Source organism: Mobula birostris, chromosome 2 (assembly GCF_030028105.1).
Source record: "Mobula birostris isolate sMobBir1 chromosome 2, sMobBir1.hap1, whole genome shotgun sequence".
NCBI classification, from domain to species: Eukaryota; Metazoa; Chordata; class Chondrichthyes; order Myliobatiformes; family Myliobatidae; genus Mobula; species Mobula birostris.
This window is the reverse complement of record NC_092371.1, coordinates 32,106,278-32,124,466: the sequence shown is the minus strand read 5'-3', so window position 1 is coordinate 32,124,466 and position 18,189 is coordinate 32,106,278. Positions and strand designations below refer to the sequence as shown.

At 43.0% G+C, this 18,189-nt stretch overlaps 1 protein-coding gene across 2 annotated transcripts in view; it reads right to left on the bottom strand.

Annotated features, from left to right (window-relative positions):
* Positions 1–14,593, bottom strand: part of LOC140185857 (bactericidal permeability-increasing protein-like) — a 76,275-nt gene extending 61,682 nt beyond the window's left edge. The window contains exons 1-3 of one of the 2 annotated variants that reach the window (XM_072239660.1): positions 14,294–14,593; positions 13,254–13,397; positions 8,718–8,826 (exon numbers count right to left, since the gene is read on the bottom strand). In XM_072239660.1, coding sequence (XP_072095761.1) covers positions 8,718–8,826; positions 13,254–13,362 — 218 coding nt within the window. In that variant the 5' untranslated portion in view covers positions 13,363–13,397; positions 14,294–14,593. The remainder of the gene's footprint in view (positions 1–8,717; positions 8,827–13,253; positions 13,398–14,293) is intronic. The other variant, XM_072239654.1, reaches the window with a different exon arrangement.
* Between the last annotated feature and the right edge of the window lie 3,596 nt (positions 14,594–18,189).

The following is an 18,189-nucleotide window of genomic DNA, read 5'->3' as shown; positions in this document are numbered from 1 at the left end:
TTCAGAATTCAAAATTTTTATTGGGCTGTGCCCGGTGACAAAGACTAACTCCAAAAAAAATTACCATGATCCATTTTCAATGGCTGTACATCAAGAATAGGAATGTATACACAGTGGTCTATACAGGCTTGCTGGAGTGTCCTTTTGGGGTCACAACCACAATTGGAAATGTGCCATTGGTAGCTGTGTTCTGCAGTTTTGGTATTCTGTGCATTTTTCACCTGGCTCTTCCAGATCTTACCTATGCCAAGCCAGTACCAAACCTGAGACATTACCTTCCTGTTAGTATTGTCCAATACACTGAGTGAAGTTTCCCTGTTATTCTGCTTTGTAGTTTTTTGGGTATGTTGGATTAGGATCAGATTCTTGTGTTTCCAATGTTTTATCTTGTAGTTCTAGCTGTCTTTGTACTTGTTTATACATTTATACAATGACCTGTTTAATGACATACACACAACAGCAAATTCCTAATACCTGTAAATCTTTGTATGGACAACAATCTCTCTGCATACTGATAAACTTCTTAAAAGTTAAATCCAGATTTCATCTCATGGATATCAGCAGGACATGCAATTGCACCAAATACAACATCGTTATAAAAATAAACTACTTGTAATTTCCATAAGACATAGGAACAGATTTAAGACCAATCGGCCCATTGAGTCTGCTCTGAAATTCAATCACACTTGATTTACTTTTCCTCTCAACCCTATATTCCTGCCTTCTCCTCATAACATTTGACACCCTTACTAATTAAGAACCTATCCACTTTTAAATATACTGTATGACTTGGCCTTTACAGCTGTCTGTGGCAATGAATTCCATAGACTCGCCATCCTTTGGCTAAGGAAGTTCCTCTTCATCTCTGTTCCAAAGGGACATCCGTGCATTCTGAGGCTGTGATCTCTGGTCATAGATTCGCCCATGATTGGAAACGTATTCTGCATATCTGCACTTTCTAGGCTTTTCAATATTCCATAGATTTCAACGAGATCGCCTTTCAAGGACAGCACTTTAGCTAGTATTGGCCAAAAATAATTCATATTTTCAAATCTGCAAGCTGTCACGGGCCAAGGACAGTGGAAACAGATAAACCTAATATTTTTGTTCTTGCCATGTGGTCAAAGTAATGAAGTCTGCCAATTTGTGAGACTGTTTTTGTGGCCACCAATTTGTGAACTGATTCCTGCAGAAGGATGGCTTAGTCAGAACGATTGTAAGTGGACCCAACGAGGAGGTCCCCACTGTTGATTTATTAAACCCGAGACCATTTCCAAATTAGAAGCTGTTTATTTGTTTAAGTAGAAATGGCAGGTTTGTAGAAAGAACGACCTGTAACATGAAATAACCTGAATCCAGTATTTGTTGACTAGACTAAACTGGTTTGAACTGGCCTTATTCAGAAAAAAATAATATGGTGTGAGGCACATGTCTGGTGGAAGATCAATGAAGTAGTGCTGCTTGTGGCTTCTGGATAGATCCAATGAGAGGCTGACACAGGTCAGTCAGATGAGCTGGAGACAACAAAACTGAAAGAAAACAGTTCACTCTGAAAAGAAATAGAATAAGAATAGAAGGTATTGGGAGAAGAAGCAGTGAAAACTCTGGAGACCAACCACTGCAGAGGCAGATGACCCCAAATCAGGAATGTGGAGATTACACTGGAATGCCTGGCCAGTGTAAACTTCTTTTCCTGGGAATCACCACTTTCGATTCTTTGATTGTTCAAGGAGAGTTAGGAAACTAGTCAGCGTGTGCACTGATATTTAGTTTTGAATGACTTGCATGTTTGTTTTAAACTGAATCAATAAAGGTAATTATCAGTTAATATAGATTCTTGTGGAATCGTAGGCTACCTCCACACTAGACCAGATAAATCCGTAACCAAAGCTTTCTCTCTTCGTTTTGACCCTCCGTCCACACTGAAACAGCATTTTCCTCCCCCGAAAACAAAACTTTTCTAAAAGGCTCTTCAGAGTGTTTAAATCTGAAAACGCCAGTTGGGCGGTGTAGTGTGTATGGGGTAACTGGAGCTTTTTAAAAACGCTGTCATGACATGCCGGAACAGACAGTGGCGACAGCGCGGCATTTCATTGTTTTCTTGAACGCAACCTCCAACATCACAACAACAATATCTGACAATAGATGTGTAACAGCCTAATGTAATATTGTATGGAAATACAAGATAACACTGATGCAGACATGTTTTATACACTTAACAAGGTGCTTTATTAATGTATTGCTTGTGCAAACATTCAACAGATGCAATTGTCACTACTTCCAAAATGTCATTTTTATGTAGTAGCTTATGTTTGGCATAGACATGAAAATGTTAAGGCCAAAAAAGGGAAAATTGTAAGTTTCACTTTTACTCAGGTAAAAACAAAATCACTTTTGCCCAGTAACTTATTTTATTGCACATGTTAAATACAGCAAAATAATACAGAAAGACATGGCAAAAGTAAAGGCAAACAAATGAGGTAACAGCAAATTTCACTCTTGCCCAGTAGCAAGCCTTATTGCATTTAGTTGTAGCTGTTGTCCCTATCATCGGTGAAGAGACTATGGCTGTAGGAAATGTTTCCAGGGTGACCCCTCTGTGGAAGTGGGGAAGATATTGGTGGGGCCACCCTGAGGTCTGTGTGTCCGTATGTGTAGCGATCATAGTGGCTGCGAAGCTGGTATTGTGGCGGTGAAAAATACTTGGGGGGGGGTGTCATCATATTCCTCATCATTACAAATCCCTCTGCAACAGAGTTAGTCAGTTTTTCAATGTTCAGCATCAGCCGGGTCATACTGTCCGTGAACTCCCTGTCGGTTGCCTCCATACGCTCCAGTATTTGTTTCTTTAGTTTTAAGTCCTCCTGCGCGAGAGCCAAGAGCTGTCCATTGTTTGGTAATTTCCTTTTAAGTTTTCCTAGTCTGTAACTGGACAAACGCGCACCAAGTATACCGTTTCCTCTTCGCTTGTTTTCTGTAGACATGTCCTGCGCATGCCCAGTAGGAGGAGATTCGCTCAAATACCCATTTTAATGTGGACGGAGGTATTTTCAAAAATGACTGGTGTGGACGCCTATCATTTTTACGCGAAACCGGCATTTTAAAAATTATCTGGTCCAGTGTGGACGTAGCCTAAGTGTCGCTGAGGGTGAATACCTGCAATGCTAGGTATGTTGCTCTTCCCTTGATGGCTGTGACTGGGTTGTGCCTAAAATATTATGTCCACAATATGGAGAAAGAAGAGGAGGAGAAAGTGAATTGGCTGATTCCTCTATCTTGAAACTGTAGTGGGCGTATATCTGTGAAAACTAAGTTGGATCTGCAGTGGTAACATTGCTCACTAAAGAACTAAATACATTTAAGTGGATTTACTGGAGATATAAACACGTTATTGAACTGACGTCTGATTTGAGCCTACTTCCCTTATGAATAAAAGTACCAGACCAGACCTGACCAGATCACAGTATGCAAAGTAATACATGAAGCCTACAGAAGGTGGCAGTGTGGAACATCATTTAGAATCATAATTGGCTCAGGCAGGCAGAGAGTACTACCACTGCAGCACAAATTAGGCCATTTGTCCCATCTAGTGCATGCTAAAGGAATCTATTGCCTAATCTCATCTACTTGCATCTATACCATATTCTTCCAAACCACCCTGATCCATGTACCTATAATGTTCAATGTTACAAATGAACCTGCATCCACTACTTCCGCTGGCAGCTCATTCCACGATCACACACCCTGCCGGTGAAGGACTTTCCTCTCAGATATTTCGCCTTTCACCCTCAACCCATGACCTCTAATTCTAGTCTTGCTCAACGTGAGAGGGAAAAGCCTGCATGTATTCACCTTATCTGGACCCCCATAATTTTATATAGCTCCATAAGATCTCCCTTCATTCTCCTGTGCACCAGGGGATAAAGTCCTAACCTATTCAACCTTTCCCTACAACTCAAGTCCTCAAGTCCTGGCAACATCCTTGTAAGTTTTCTCTGCACCCTTTCAAGACTATTGATGTCCTTCCTGTAGGTTGGTGACCAGATCAGCGCTCAATACTCTTACGTCAGGCTTACCATGTCTTGTTGTTTGAGTTTTGGCATTGAGGAGGGGACTTGCTTCACTCCAGTTTTGAGGGTGTTTATAACTGCAAACTCTTCCACAGACAGGGCTGATGGTGCTTGGCAGCTTGGGTGAGTGGGTGGGTAGTTAGTGAAGGGGAACACTCTTTATGTTGCTGGTGCAGGGGCTCCATTCGCTCATGATTCATGGCCTTGAGATTCGCAGTTCCAACCTGAAATCCAGTTTTCCACTTTGAGTGGCCATGGGCCAAGCATTCCTAGGAGTCAGTGTGAATATTATGTTTCTTTAAGGGGGCTGTTCAAATATTCCATTGAGTCAGTTCATCTATTAACCTCTTCCTATCACAGAGCTAAGGATACACTGTTTGGTTTGGAAATTTAGCACTGGATATGCAAACAACGTGGCCTGGCAAAGAAGATGACGTGTGTAATGGGGCCTCTGTGATGGGGATTTTGGTGTACGAGTGTATAGTGATCCTGATGAAGGGTCTTGGTCCAAAACGTCGACTCTTTATTCCTTTCCATAGATGCAGCCTGACTTGTTGAGTTCCTCTAGAATTTTGTGTGTGACTCTGATGTAGGTTTGTCTATTCCATCAGTGAATTTGGAGGATTGTTGGTTGTCTTGTTATTGTACCTTGAGGGGACTGCTGTAGGTTATCCAGCTCTCAGTAAGTATAAGAGGGTAGTGATGTTTGGTAGATCTTGAGTCTTGTGCCAGGTTTGAGGAACTGATCTTCTGATATCTCAATTGATTGAAAACTGGGACTCTGCTTTGAAGATGACAATGAATGTTATCGTCCATGTTGGCTTTTGCTGATGGGGGGTGGGGTGTATTAGGATTGGGGAAATGGTCCACATTTTTCCATGATTTTGTGAACCCTTTAATATTGGAGAGCAGTTTACTTCAGGCAGTACAAGTCGATGTTAGTCTATAAGACCATGAGAGCAGACTTAGGCCATTTGGCCCATCAAGTCTTCTCTACCATTCGATCACGGCTGATTTTTTTTTCCTCTCAATTCAATTCCAGTGCCTTATCCCCATAACCTTTACTAATCAAGCAGTTATCAACCTCTGCTTTAAATATATCCTATACTTTAGCCTCAACAGATGTCTGTGGCAATGAGTTCCACAGATTCACCACCCTCTGGCGAAAGAAATTCCTCCTTATCTCTGTTCTAAAGGGATGTCCTTCTATTTTGGGGCTATGCCCCCTGGTCCTGGATTCTCCTCTTATTAGAAACATCCTTTCTACATCCACTCCATCTAGGCCTGTCAGTACTCAGTGCATTTCAATGAAATCCACCCCCTTTCATTCTTCTAAACTCCAGTGAGTACAGTATAGGCTCAGAGGCATCAAATACTCCTCATATATAAGCCCATTCATTCCCAGGATCATTCTCTTAAGCCTTGTGGATATTGAGGGTAAGGCCCGTTCTCTCATTGATTTAACCAATTGAGAATGGTGTTGGGGCAATGATGCAGCTTTGTTTCACAAGTATCATCACCGTGATGGCTCTGCTGTAATCCCGCTGTTTAACGTCACAGCCTGAGCAACAGCTAAACTGACCCAAATTTCTGCGGGCAGCCAAATCTGAGGCTTGCTCCTGATGGATGGAATGAATCAAAGACATTTTTGAAGTTGCAGTTGACCATGTAAGGAAGCCAGTGCTGCTCCCTGAACTTTCCTCAGAGTTTTGCATGTACAAGTTCATGCTTACTGTATCCATTGAAGCACAGAATCACTACTGAGAGGAGGCCTGTTGAGAACGATCCTGGTCTTGACTGCATCCATAGCTGCAACAGTAAATCTTGTCTGCTCTTTAGAAGATGGTTATTAGAGCAGTTTTGATGTCTGCTTGTATATTCTCCTCTTCACAGATATGGATAACAAGACTATAGATTTGTGACTGAAGATGTTCATCGCCAAGTTCTACAGCTCAGTTCCCAGAGCGCTCCTGGCTGTTGTTAGGACTGCTGTTGGCCACAGAGTGTTTATATGCTCTTGCATGGATTCCTGTTCTCAAATTGTGAGAAAGCAGTGAGCCAATGTTAATAGTAGCTTCCTCTGATGCAAATGTCTCAGCAATCTCATCCAGTTTAGCATTGAAGATGGAGGAGAATTTTATCATCAACATAGGTCTTTGCTCAGTAGTATCTTCAGGGATATGGGAAGTTAGTAACTTCCTCTAATGTAAATGGACAACTCATCAGATTTGCTCAAGATATGTGTTTTTAGGGCAATATTCTACAAAAAATTGTGTTGGCGATATAAGAGGATAGCAATGTAGAAGGTGAATAACTAGACACAAATGTCATCTTATAGACAGCCACATTAGAGCCACAGCCAAGAAAGCCCACCAGCCTCCCCTCCATGAACACTGCCTACGCTTCTCACTGCCTCAAGAAAGCAGTCAGCATAATCAAAGATCCCACCCACCCTCGACATTCTGGCTTCTCCCTGTTCTTAGATAAAAGAAAACCCTGAAAGCACATACCATAACACTCAAAGGCAGATTCTAACCCACTGTACAAGACCATTGAACACTTTCAGTACGCTGGATGAACTCAGCAGGTCGGGCAGTCTCAGTCAGAAATGATGAGTCGACGTTTCGGGCCGGAACCCTTCGTCAGGACTGAAGAACGAAAGATGGGGAAGGATTTGAAGAATGCTTGTGGCGTCAGTTGATAGACCAGTAATTTGAAAGACAAAGGGGTGGGGGAGGGGAAGCATTGACGTCATAGCCCAGAAAACAATGGGTGGTAGAAGAAGGAGGTGGAACCATGAGGGAGCTGGGGGAGGGGTAGAGTGAAATAGGGATAGAGGAAGGGAGGGGGAGAGAATTACCGGAAGTTGGAGAATTCTATGTTCATATCAAAGGGCTGGAGACTACCTAGATGGTATATGAGGTGTTGCTCCTCCAACCTGAGTTTAGCCTCATCATGGCAGTAGAGGAGGCCATGTATGGACATATCTGAATGGGAATGGGAAGCAGAGTTGAAGTGGGTGGTTACTGGGAGATCCTGTCCATTGTGGCGGACAGAGTGGAGGTGCTCGACGAAGCAGTCCCCCAACCTGCGTCAGGTTTCACCGATGTAGAGGAGGCCGCACCGGGAGCACCGGATGCAATAGATGACCCCAACAGACTCACAAGTGAAGTGTTGTCTCACCTGGAAGGACTGTTTGGGGCCCTGAATGGTGGCAAGAGAGGAGGTGTAGGGACAGGTGTAGTACTTACGCTTACAGGGATAAGTGCCGGGTGGGAGATCAGTGGGGATGGACGTGTGGATAAGGGAGTCGCGGAGGGACCAATCCCTGCGGAAAGTGGAGAGAGGTGCAGAGGGAAAGATGTGCTTAGTGGTGGGGTCCTGTTGAAGGTGGCAGAAGTTGCGGAGGATAATGTGCTGGATCCGGAGGCTGGTGGGGTGGTAGGTGAGGACAAGGGGAACTCTGTCCTTGTTGTGGTTGCGGGAGGATGGGGTGAGGGCCGAAGTGCGGGAAATGGAGGAGATGCGGGTGAGGGCATCATTGATGACGGTAGAAGGGAAACCACGATCATTAAAGAAAGACGACATTTGAGATGTTCTGGAATGGAAAGCCTCATCCTCGGAGCAGATCCTGGAACGGAAAGCCTCAGGTTGGAGGAGCAACACCTCATATACCGTCTAGGTAGTCTCCAGCCCCTTGGTATGAACATAGAATTCTCCAACTTCCAGTAACTCCCTCCCGCTTCCTTTCTCTATCCCTATTTCACTCCACCCCCTCCCCCAGCTCCCTTATGGTTCCACCTCCTTCTTCTACTACCCATTGTTTTCAAGGGCTATGACGTCAATGCTTCCCCTCCCCCACCCCTTTGTCTTTCAAATTACTGGTCTATCAACTGACGTTACAAGCATTCTTCAAATCCTTCCCCACCTTTCATTCCTCAGTCCTGACGAAGGGTTCCAGCCCGAAACGTTGACTCATCGTTTCTGACTGATGCTGCCCGACCTGCTGAGTTCATCCAGTGTACTGAAAGTGTTGCTTTGATCTTTTACAGCATCTGCAGATTATTTTATGTTTACTATTGAACGGTTCCCTAGTACTATAAGACGGACTCTTACTCTCACGATATACCTTGTCATGGTCATTGCATCTTATAGTCAGTCTGAACTGCACTTTCTCTGCAATGGTAAACCTTTATCCTACATTCTGCTATTGCTTTCCCTTGTACTACCTCAAATTGCTGTTGTAATGAAATGATTTGTATGGACAGCATGCAAAACAAAGCTTTTCACTGTACTTCTTCACATGTGACAATATGAAGTTACCAATTTAATGAGAAGTCAGAAAGTAGAAGAACAAAAATAATTGCCCAACAAGCACAACATGATCACCTTAGTGAGATACAGTACTAAGACAAGGATGAACGTGAGTATAGAACGAAAATGATATGGAACATTTTCCAGAGAGACACTTCTCCTTGTTTTAATGTTGTTTTAATGTAGTTTCTGAACTGTGACTAAAAGGTGCCGCCGAAGTAAACTAAACTCATCACTTCTTGCAGTATAGTCATTAAAATGTAGTCCAACAAATCGCAGAACAACAAGCACTATAAACCAGATAAGAATTTGTTTACTACTTGCCGCACATACCCATCAATATGGTATTTTAGCCAGCCAAGCCAGTGTTCTTTCCCACTTATTTCTGGTAGATGCAACTCTTGAATCTTCTCCTCAGCAACCTTGACAGCAAGTTGCCTGCCTAATCATGTCGACACAGGAACACAATATATAACACGTTAAACCCATACGAGAACTTATCAAGCTAAAAACATTTTCAGGTGGCAGTGGATGAAAATAAAATCTGTGATCTGACAACAAAGGGCTGTCTGGTCAATTGTAAGGCATTGGTGATACCGCACTTGATGTATTGTGGTCGGTTTTGCACCCCTTATCGAACAAGGGATGTACTGGCATCAGAGAGGGTCCAGAGAAGGTTCACGAGAATGATTCCAGAGATGAAAGGGTTAACACATGAGAAGCATTTGATGCCTTTGGGCCTGTACTCACTGGAGTTTGGAAGAATGAAGGGGGATTTCATTGAAACCTATCGAATATTGAAAGACCTAGATAGAGTGGATGCTGAGAGGATGTGTCCAATAGTGGGGGGGGGGGTGTGGGGTGGGGGAGAGATGGTCCAGGACTAGAGGACACAGCCTCAGAATAGAAGGACGTCCCTTTAGAACAAAGATGAGGAAGAATTTCTACTGAGTCCTAATGAAGGGTCTCAGCCCGAAACATCAACTCAAATCCCAGCAAGGCTTGTCCAGCGCACTTTTCCTTTTGTAAATCTATGTTGGCATTATCTACTCCCAGTGATATTTTCTAAATCAGAGACACAGAGGAACTGCAGGTGCTGGAAGTCTTGAGCAACACACACAAATAGCTGGAGGAACTCAGCAGGTCTAGCAGCATTCATGAAAGAAAACGCACAGAGAATGTTTCAGGATGAGACATCTCATCAGGACTGGAAAGAACAAGGGCAGAAGCTAGAATAAAAGGGTGGGGGAGGGGGAGGAAATGAGCTAGTTGGTGATATGTGAATCCTGATGGGGGATGGGGGGGGAAGAAATTTCCTTTTATAACATCATTTGCAGTGGACTCTAACTATTCTCTTTACTAATATAAGATAATTGACCTGTGTGTTTCATTTTTCATTGTTTCCACAACTACCTCTGAGTATACAGAGTACTCAAATACAAAGGATCTGCCAACCTTAGTCCCATTAATTTCTTCACCACTATCTTGCGAATTCTAATACTGTTTTAATAATACTACTTTTCTTTAATTTCTCCGTTTCGTTCTACTCTTAGATCCCTAGCATTCCTTATATTCGATCAGAAATAAAAGAAAATCTACAGATGCTGAAAATCCAAACAACACACACAAAATGCTGGAGGAAGTCAGCAGGCTAGGCAGCATGTATGGCAAAGAGTACATTCAACTCTTTGGATCGAGACCCTTTGGCAGGAATGGAGACATAAGATGAGGAGTCAGAGTTAGAAGCTGGGGGAAAGGAGGAAGAAACATAGATTTGGGAGACCGCTTCGCTGAGCACCTCCACTCTACCCACCTGAAAAAGCAGGATTGCCCAGTGGCCATCCATTTTAATTCCACTCATACTCCATCTGGACATATTACCTTAAGCGTCAGACCAGCCTGTTCAATCACTAAATCCTTAAATATCTTCCTCCACAATCCGAGTCAGGCCAAACCCCGTGGTGCATTCTACATAATTCAGTCAGCCAGTCATCACCTGACCTTGTTCATGATCATCCTGGAAGAAAGCTCTCACCAAGCCTATGCCTGCCAATCCCACACACTCAAAACCATAAGGTGTATTTCTAATCCCTTCTGCTACCTCCCAAATGCTGATACCACCTCCATCACCGAATCCTGGCCACGGAAAATATCTCCAATTCTCTTCCCAAAGTGCCAATGCCTTGGGTCCTTCCCTCTTCTTGCCCTTTCTTTTGTCTATCTCTGCCTCCACAGGGCAATTTACAATGACCAATTAACTGCCTAATTGGCATATGTTTGGAGGAAACTGGAGCACCCAGAGGAAACCCAGATGGTCACAGGGAGAATGTACCAACTCCTTTCAGATGGTGCTGGGATTGAGCTCCGAACTCCAATGTCCTAAGCTGTAATAGTGTCATGCTAACTGCTACACTACCATGAGACCCTCTCTTTTCCACTCTGAGCACTCAACCACAGGTGGACCTACAGTAACTCATGGATTGGGTGGGGGGGGGACTGGATGGGAGGGAGGAAGTGAGGGGTGCCCTTGGCTAAACATCGATACCTCCCCGGTGCTATTTTTGTCTATTTGTAGGGGGAGGGCGAGGAGTGAAAGTAAGCAGAGTAAAGAGATAGACAAAAGAAAGGGCAAGAAGAGGGAAGGACCCAAGGCATTGACACTTTGGGAAGGGAATTGGAAATATTTTCCGTGGCCAGGATTCGGTGATGGGGGTGGTATCAGCATTTGGGAGGTAGCAGAAGGGATTAGAAATACACCTTATGGTTTTGAGTGTGTGGGATTGCTAGGCATAGGCTTGGTGAGCGCTTTCTTTCAGGATGATCATGAGCAAGGTCAGGTGACGACTGGGTGACTGAATTATGTAGAATGCACCACAGAGTTTGGCCTGACTCGGATTGTGGAGGAAAGCACTTAAGGACTTAGTGGTTGAACAGGCTGGTCTGACGATTAAGGTAAAAAATTTACCAAAGTATTGCCTCCCAAACCAGGACTGAAGGATTAACCTTTGATGTCCAGCGCCTTCGCTCTATCTGCAGCAAGCAGAATTACCCGATGGCCAACCATTTTAATTCCAATCCCCTCTGCCATTCTGATATGTCCTCCTCTGTTGCCGCGCTGAAGCTACTCTCAGGTTGGAGGAGCACACCTCATATTCCATCTGGACAGCCTCCGAACTGATGGCATAAGCATTGATTCTCTAACTTCAGGTATTTTTTCCTCTTCACTTTCCCTCTTCTTCCATTCCCACTCTGGCTGCCCTCTTACCTCTTCTCTTCTGCCTATCAACTTCCCCTAACACTGCATTTCCTTCTCGTAGTCCACTCCCCTCTCCTATCAGACTCTATCTTCTTCAGCTCTTTATCTTTTCTACCTATCACCTCTCACTTTATTCCCCCTCTCCCCCACCCACCTGGCTTTACCTATCACCATCTAACTTGTACTCCTTCCCTCTTCTCTGACCATCTTATTCTGACTTGCTCTCCTTTCCTTTCCAGTCCTGCTGAAGGATCTCGGCCTGAAACGATTACTGTTTATTCCTCTCCATAGCCGCTGCCTAACCTGCTGGGTTTCTCCAGCATTTTTTATGTGTTACTTTGGATTTCCAACACCTGTAGAACCTCTTGTGTTTCTGAATGATTCCCACTATTTTGTCAGGATGTTTCAGACCGAGATCTTCATCAGGACTGGAAAGGAAGAGGCAGGGGCAGAATAAGAAGGTGGGGGGGGGGGGTGGGGGGGTGGGGAAGAGAAGGAGTGAAGCTGGCAGGTGATAGGTGAGACCAGGTGAGGGGGAAGATGGGTGCATGTGGGGAGGGATATGATTTGAGAAGCTGGGAGGTGATGGGTTGAAGAGGTGGAAGAGCTGAAGAAGGAATTTGATAGGGGAGGACTGAGGACCATGGAAGAAAGGGAAGGAGGACTGGAAACAGTGGAAGGAGATAGGCAGGTCATGAGGGTAGAAGAGGAGAAGGGGTAAGAGAGCCACCAGAACAGGGTAAAAAGTGAAGACAGAGGTGGGGGAGGGGGAGGAATAGAGAGAAATTAACATTGATGTTATCAGGTTGGTGTCTATAAGGAGTTGCTCCTCCAACATGAGTCAGGATCTCCCAGTGGCCAACCATTTCAATTTGCTTCAGAGACAGGTTTTCAGGAGCCAAGCCCACAGTTTATGTCCCTGACCTCGTAAAACTGTCTCGCTTAACCCATATGTTAATTATTTACTATATATTTGGAGGATCATTTCTTATACATGTTAATGTCCCAATAACATCTGTAAGTCATTAAACCTCTTCATTATGCAAAATTATTTGCCTAACTTCCTGTATGTAGCGCCTTAAAATGGCAACATCAACATTTAAAATAGACCAGCCTTTCTATTGAATGAAGCTGTAACTTGTGGTTTCACCCGAGCACCATCTGATACCTCAGCGTGACCTTCCCATGATCGTTACTGACCCGGTTTTTTCCTGCTCATTTCAGTTTGCTATTATATTATTTATTTAACTCTGGATTTCTAATCCAACTTTCAGTCGTCTTGCAACAGACGCAAAAAGCTGAAAGAGCTCAGTAGGTCAGACAACATCTGTTGAGAGAAATGGCTGACACCCTTCAGGTTCTGATGAAGGGTTTTGGCCCGAAATGTCGACCGTTCATTTCCCTCCACAGATTCTACCTGACCTGCAGAGTGACTCCACCGTTTCCTGTGTGCTGCTTCAGATTTCAAGCATCTGCAAAACCTCTTGGGGAACATTACATCACACTCAGTTAAGTTTTAAATAAAGGCAATGACAAATTTTAGAATAACTCAAGGTACAAGATACCAGAAAATGTCGACACTTTTTAAATAAATGTATTTAAACTATACTTACCATATTCTAAACCTTTCTGCATAATTTTGCTTTGTATTCCAGGATTGAGGTTATTCTTTCCAAGTGCAGCTCCAACCAGAACAAATGTAACACAGGCTGACAGATACATTTTTGTTGCACTAAGTTTCGCTCAGATCAACATAGCTGTAATGTATGAAAGAAAAATGTTTCCTCTTACTACATTCATTCCTTAAGGTTTTCACAGATCTCATATAATCTGGCCATTTTATTAGGTAAAACTGTACACCTGCTCGTTAATGCCAATATCTAATCAGCCAATCATGTGACAGCAACACCATGCATAAAAGCTTGCAGACATGGTCAAGAGATTCAGTTGTTGTTCAGACCAAACATCAGGACGGGGAAGAAATGCGATCTAAGTGATGTTTGCCATGGAATGATTGTTGGTGCCAGACAGAGTGGTCTGAGTATCTCAGAAATCGCTGATCTCCTGGGATTTTCACGCACAACAGTCTCCAGACTAGAGTTTACAAAGAATGGTGCAAAACACAAACACCATTTCATGAGCAGCAGATCTGTGGACGAAAACGCCTTGTTATTGCGAGATCAGAGGACAATGGCTAGACTGGTTCAAACTGACAGGAGGGTGATGAACTCAAATAACCATGTGTTACAACAATGGTGTGCAGGAGAGCATTTCTAGATGCACAGCACATTGAAGCTGCAGTGGATGGGCTAGGTCAGCAGAAGGCCACGAGCATGCACTCAGTGATCAGTTCATTAGGTACAGGATGAATCTAATAAAGTGGCCACTAAGTGTATATTAAGCGACCACTGATTGCTTTGTGACAATTATAAAATGTTCATATATTGTGGATCCCACTATTTTATCAACTTTGTGATTTTATTATATTATTAAGTCAAGAGTGAACCTCAGAGTAAATCATTCTTAAAGCCAGTTTCTTACCCTTTGAAAGATTACCCAGATCTGTATTTGTACAATGGCCATCATAATTCTAATGATTACTCTCATAAAATATATATCTAAAATAAACACAACACGGATAAGAATCTCTTACCTTTTCTCTCTAGAGACAGTATTGTTGGGTTCAGTTGTAGCCACTTAGCTTTGAAAGCAAAACTTCTTTAAAGTACTTTTATTTCATTTCAACAGAAACAGGAAGAACAGTCAGAAGAAACTTAGATCAGATGCTGCTTTGTTAACCACATTGCATTTAACCCAATCATTGCTAAGGAATAAATGAATAATGAAGTCTCTGGGGACTACAGAACAAATATCAATCCACTACATTAGCTTTTACAATCCCAACACATTGCCAAACCAAATACCAAACACCACTTTTACGTTACAACACAGTTGTGAACTTTGCATGCAACACTATTCTTTTTACCTAATATATAAATGGAATGCTGTTCGACAAGTTTTTGGGAACAGCATGTAGCTACGTATGGCTCACTTCTCAAATTTCACCAAATGTGAAGTGAAACGATTTACTACAGCTAAACCCACAGTTACATAGGATGTGAAACAATTAATACAGCAGCTCTGGACTTTAGAACTACACGACGAACCTGGCTGGAACATTATCAAACAGCACTCAGTGCTGAGTAATAAAGAGATGTTAGAGCTGATAAACCTGGTAAAAGGGATAGGTTTTATCCCAGGTGGCATGGCAGAGAGACTTTGTGCCTTGGTAACTGAAAGCACAGCTGCCTATACAGCAGTAATTAATTTTGGGGATGATCAAGAGGAAAGTAGACTCAGAAGGGTGTAAGAGTAGGAGAGGTTATGCAAAGTACACCATGTACTACTTTGAGATTCACAGTAGAACAAAGAAATACAACAAAATCAATGAGTTCATTGTGGTAAGTGTGGGATCCCTCACCTCTGCCCCTCTGACCCTCAACACAGATGCCCCTCAGGCTGTGTCCTGACTCCCCTCCTTTACTCTCTGTATACCTATGACTCCAATCTGCTAACTAAATTTGCTGACAACACTACACTGATTGGCCTAATCTCAAATAATACTGTGGTAGCCTACAGAGAAGAAGTCATCACCCTGACACAGTGGTGTCAAGAAAACAACCTTTCTCTAAATGTCGCAAACACAAAGTGCTGGTTGTGGACTACAGGAGGAATGCAGACAGGCTAACCCACATTGACATCAGTGGATCTGGGGTTGAGAGGGTGAACAGCTTTAAGTTCCTTGGCATAAACATCACTGAGGATCTCAAGTGGGCTGTACATACCAGCTATGTGGTGAAAAAGGCACAATAGCACCTCTTTCACCTCAGGCGTTAAAGAAGTTTGGTATGGGCCCCCAAATCCTAAGAACTTTCTACAGGGGCACAATTGAGAGCATCCTGACTTGCTACATCAGTGCCTGGTATGGGAACTGTACTTCCCTTAATTGTAGGACTCTGCAGAGTGTGGTGCAGACAGCCCAGCGTATTTGTAGGTGTGAATTTCCCACTGTTCAGGACATTTACAAAGACAGGTGCGTATAAAGGGTCTGAAGGATCATTGGGGTCTCAAAGCACCCGACCACAAACTGTTCCAGCTGCTACCATCCAGGAAGAGGTACTGCAGCATAAAAGCCAGAACCAACAGGCTCCGGGACAGCGTCTTCCACCAGACGATCAGACTGATTAATTCATGCTGACACGATTGCATTTCTGTGTTATATTGACTGTCCTGTTGTACATACTATTTATTATAAATTACTATAATTGCACATTGCACAATTAGACAGAGACGTAACGTAACGATTTTTACTCTTCATGTATATGAAGGATGTAAATAATAAAGTCAATTCAACTTAGTACTTAAATTTTTAGTTGGTGGAAATTTCTGTCATCTGGTAATTAATATTAGACAAGTAGATTGACAATTTACAGACATCGTAAAGATCAAGGGAGATGCTGAAGTAGAGTTGGCCAGTTAGTGCATATATGAAGATTACATAAGAATAGGAAAGCAGGTTTCCCATGTAATGAGAAAAATAAGTCACTGAAAATGAAAGCTTGCTTGGTGTAAAGGAGTAAAGCACTAAGCATTTCACCATCTAGAGTTTGGTGGATTCATTCTTTCAATCCATTTCTTGCCTTATGTGACACATAAGAATGAAGCAGCACTGGTTTAGGAGGCATCCTGCACCAGGTTGTATGGCTTCACCTTTTTCACCGTAGCTCTTTGCCAAGAATACTTGGACCAACCCCATTTGACTCCATCTAGTGTGGCCCTGCCCTGGATCAATGCAGCTGGTAGCATTCTGCACAGAGCAAACCACTTTTAATCCTCCTTTTCACCTGCTGGACACTGGATTTGTTCTCTAAGACAGCTGTCAGTTTGAGATTCTTGTCAACAGAATGTTCTGAGGATCATCCATAGGAAGTTGTTTTCGAAGGTCTCTAGAATATACAACATATTCTCGTTACACACACAACCAGCTCTGATGAAGGGTCTCAGTCTGAAACATCGACTGTTTACTCTTACCCATAGATGCTGCCTAGTCTGAATTCCTCCAGCATCTTATGTGCGTTGCTTATCTTTGTAACACATTCTTGTTGCATGTTCTCAGCACTCCTGAATTATATAGCAGACTGAGGAAAGTGTTGAAGATGTTTAGCTATGTCACAATTCCTCCTCGCTTTAAATGGAGATGGTTTGTGGGATAGTAAAGGACAGGTCTGCTTTGCTAATTAGACCATAAGACTATAAGACCATAAGAAATAGGAGCAGAAATAGGCCATTCGACCCATTGAGTTCACTCTGCCATTCAATCATGGGCTGATCCAATTCTTCCAGTCATCCCCACTCCCTTGCCTTCTCCCCATACCTTTTGATGCCCGGGCTAATTAAGAACCTATCTATCTCTGCCTTAAATACTCCCAATCACTTAGCCTCCACAGCCTCTCGCAGCAACAAATTTCACAGATTTACCACCCTCTGACTAAAGCAATTTCTCTGCATCTCTGTTCCAAATAGACGTCCTTCATTCTTGAAGTCGTGCCCTCTTGTCCTAGACTCCCCTACCATGGGAAATAACTTTGCCACACCTAATCTGTTCAGGCCTTTTAACATCTTAGAGATCCTCCCTCATTCTCCTGAATGCCAGGGAATCCAGCCCAAGAGCAACCAAACTTTCGTCATATGGTAAACCTTTCATTCCTGGAATCATTGTCAGTACCTCCTGTTGAAATTTGTCTTTTTGTGTGTTTTCCCCCTAGCCATCTGTCTGTGGTTTAGTATTGCCAAGTGCTCTTGTTTGTTTTCATGCCCCATGTGCTCCTGTCCCCACGCCTGCTCTACTCTGGCCCCTGTATTATTGAGTACTACGCCTTCTTCTTCTTCTTTTTTGTTTAATGGCGGTTGGCAACCAGTTTTCAGTGCATTACTGCCACCTGCTAGACGTGGTATTCCAACCAAATATGTCCTGGAGTTCTCTACTTTAGACAATCTAGTTCAGCCTGCAGTTCTCTATTGGCATCACTCTGTAGTTGCAATTCCTCGTGACTGCTTAATGCGCTCATTAGATAATGCCGCAAACTGCTATTCTTCCCTAATTATGTCACGTTTTCGTGTAGTTGCATTACCTCAATTACATTGATTTCATCTACATCACTTGTAAGACTAAAATCGTCTTGTTAAAGAATAGTAATTATCGCACATTATACTTTTAAACTTCTTGTTTTTCCAAGTCTATCTGCTTTTTCAGGTTTTCCTTTTCTTGGATCGTAGCCTGCAGTTGTTTACTGAGACCTCGGAGTTCTTCTTCATTTGCTTCCATGTTTTCATTTTATAATCTGAATGTAGATAATTCACTTTGCAACAAATTCTTTTTCCTTTTGTATCCTTGTAATAATTTCCTCCATTTTCCAATCTCTTTCCAACTCACCGTTGTTCTTGTCGGGTACTTCTATTTTTGGAGTTCTGCACATTTACCCTGGGCTT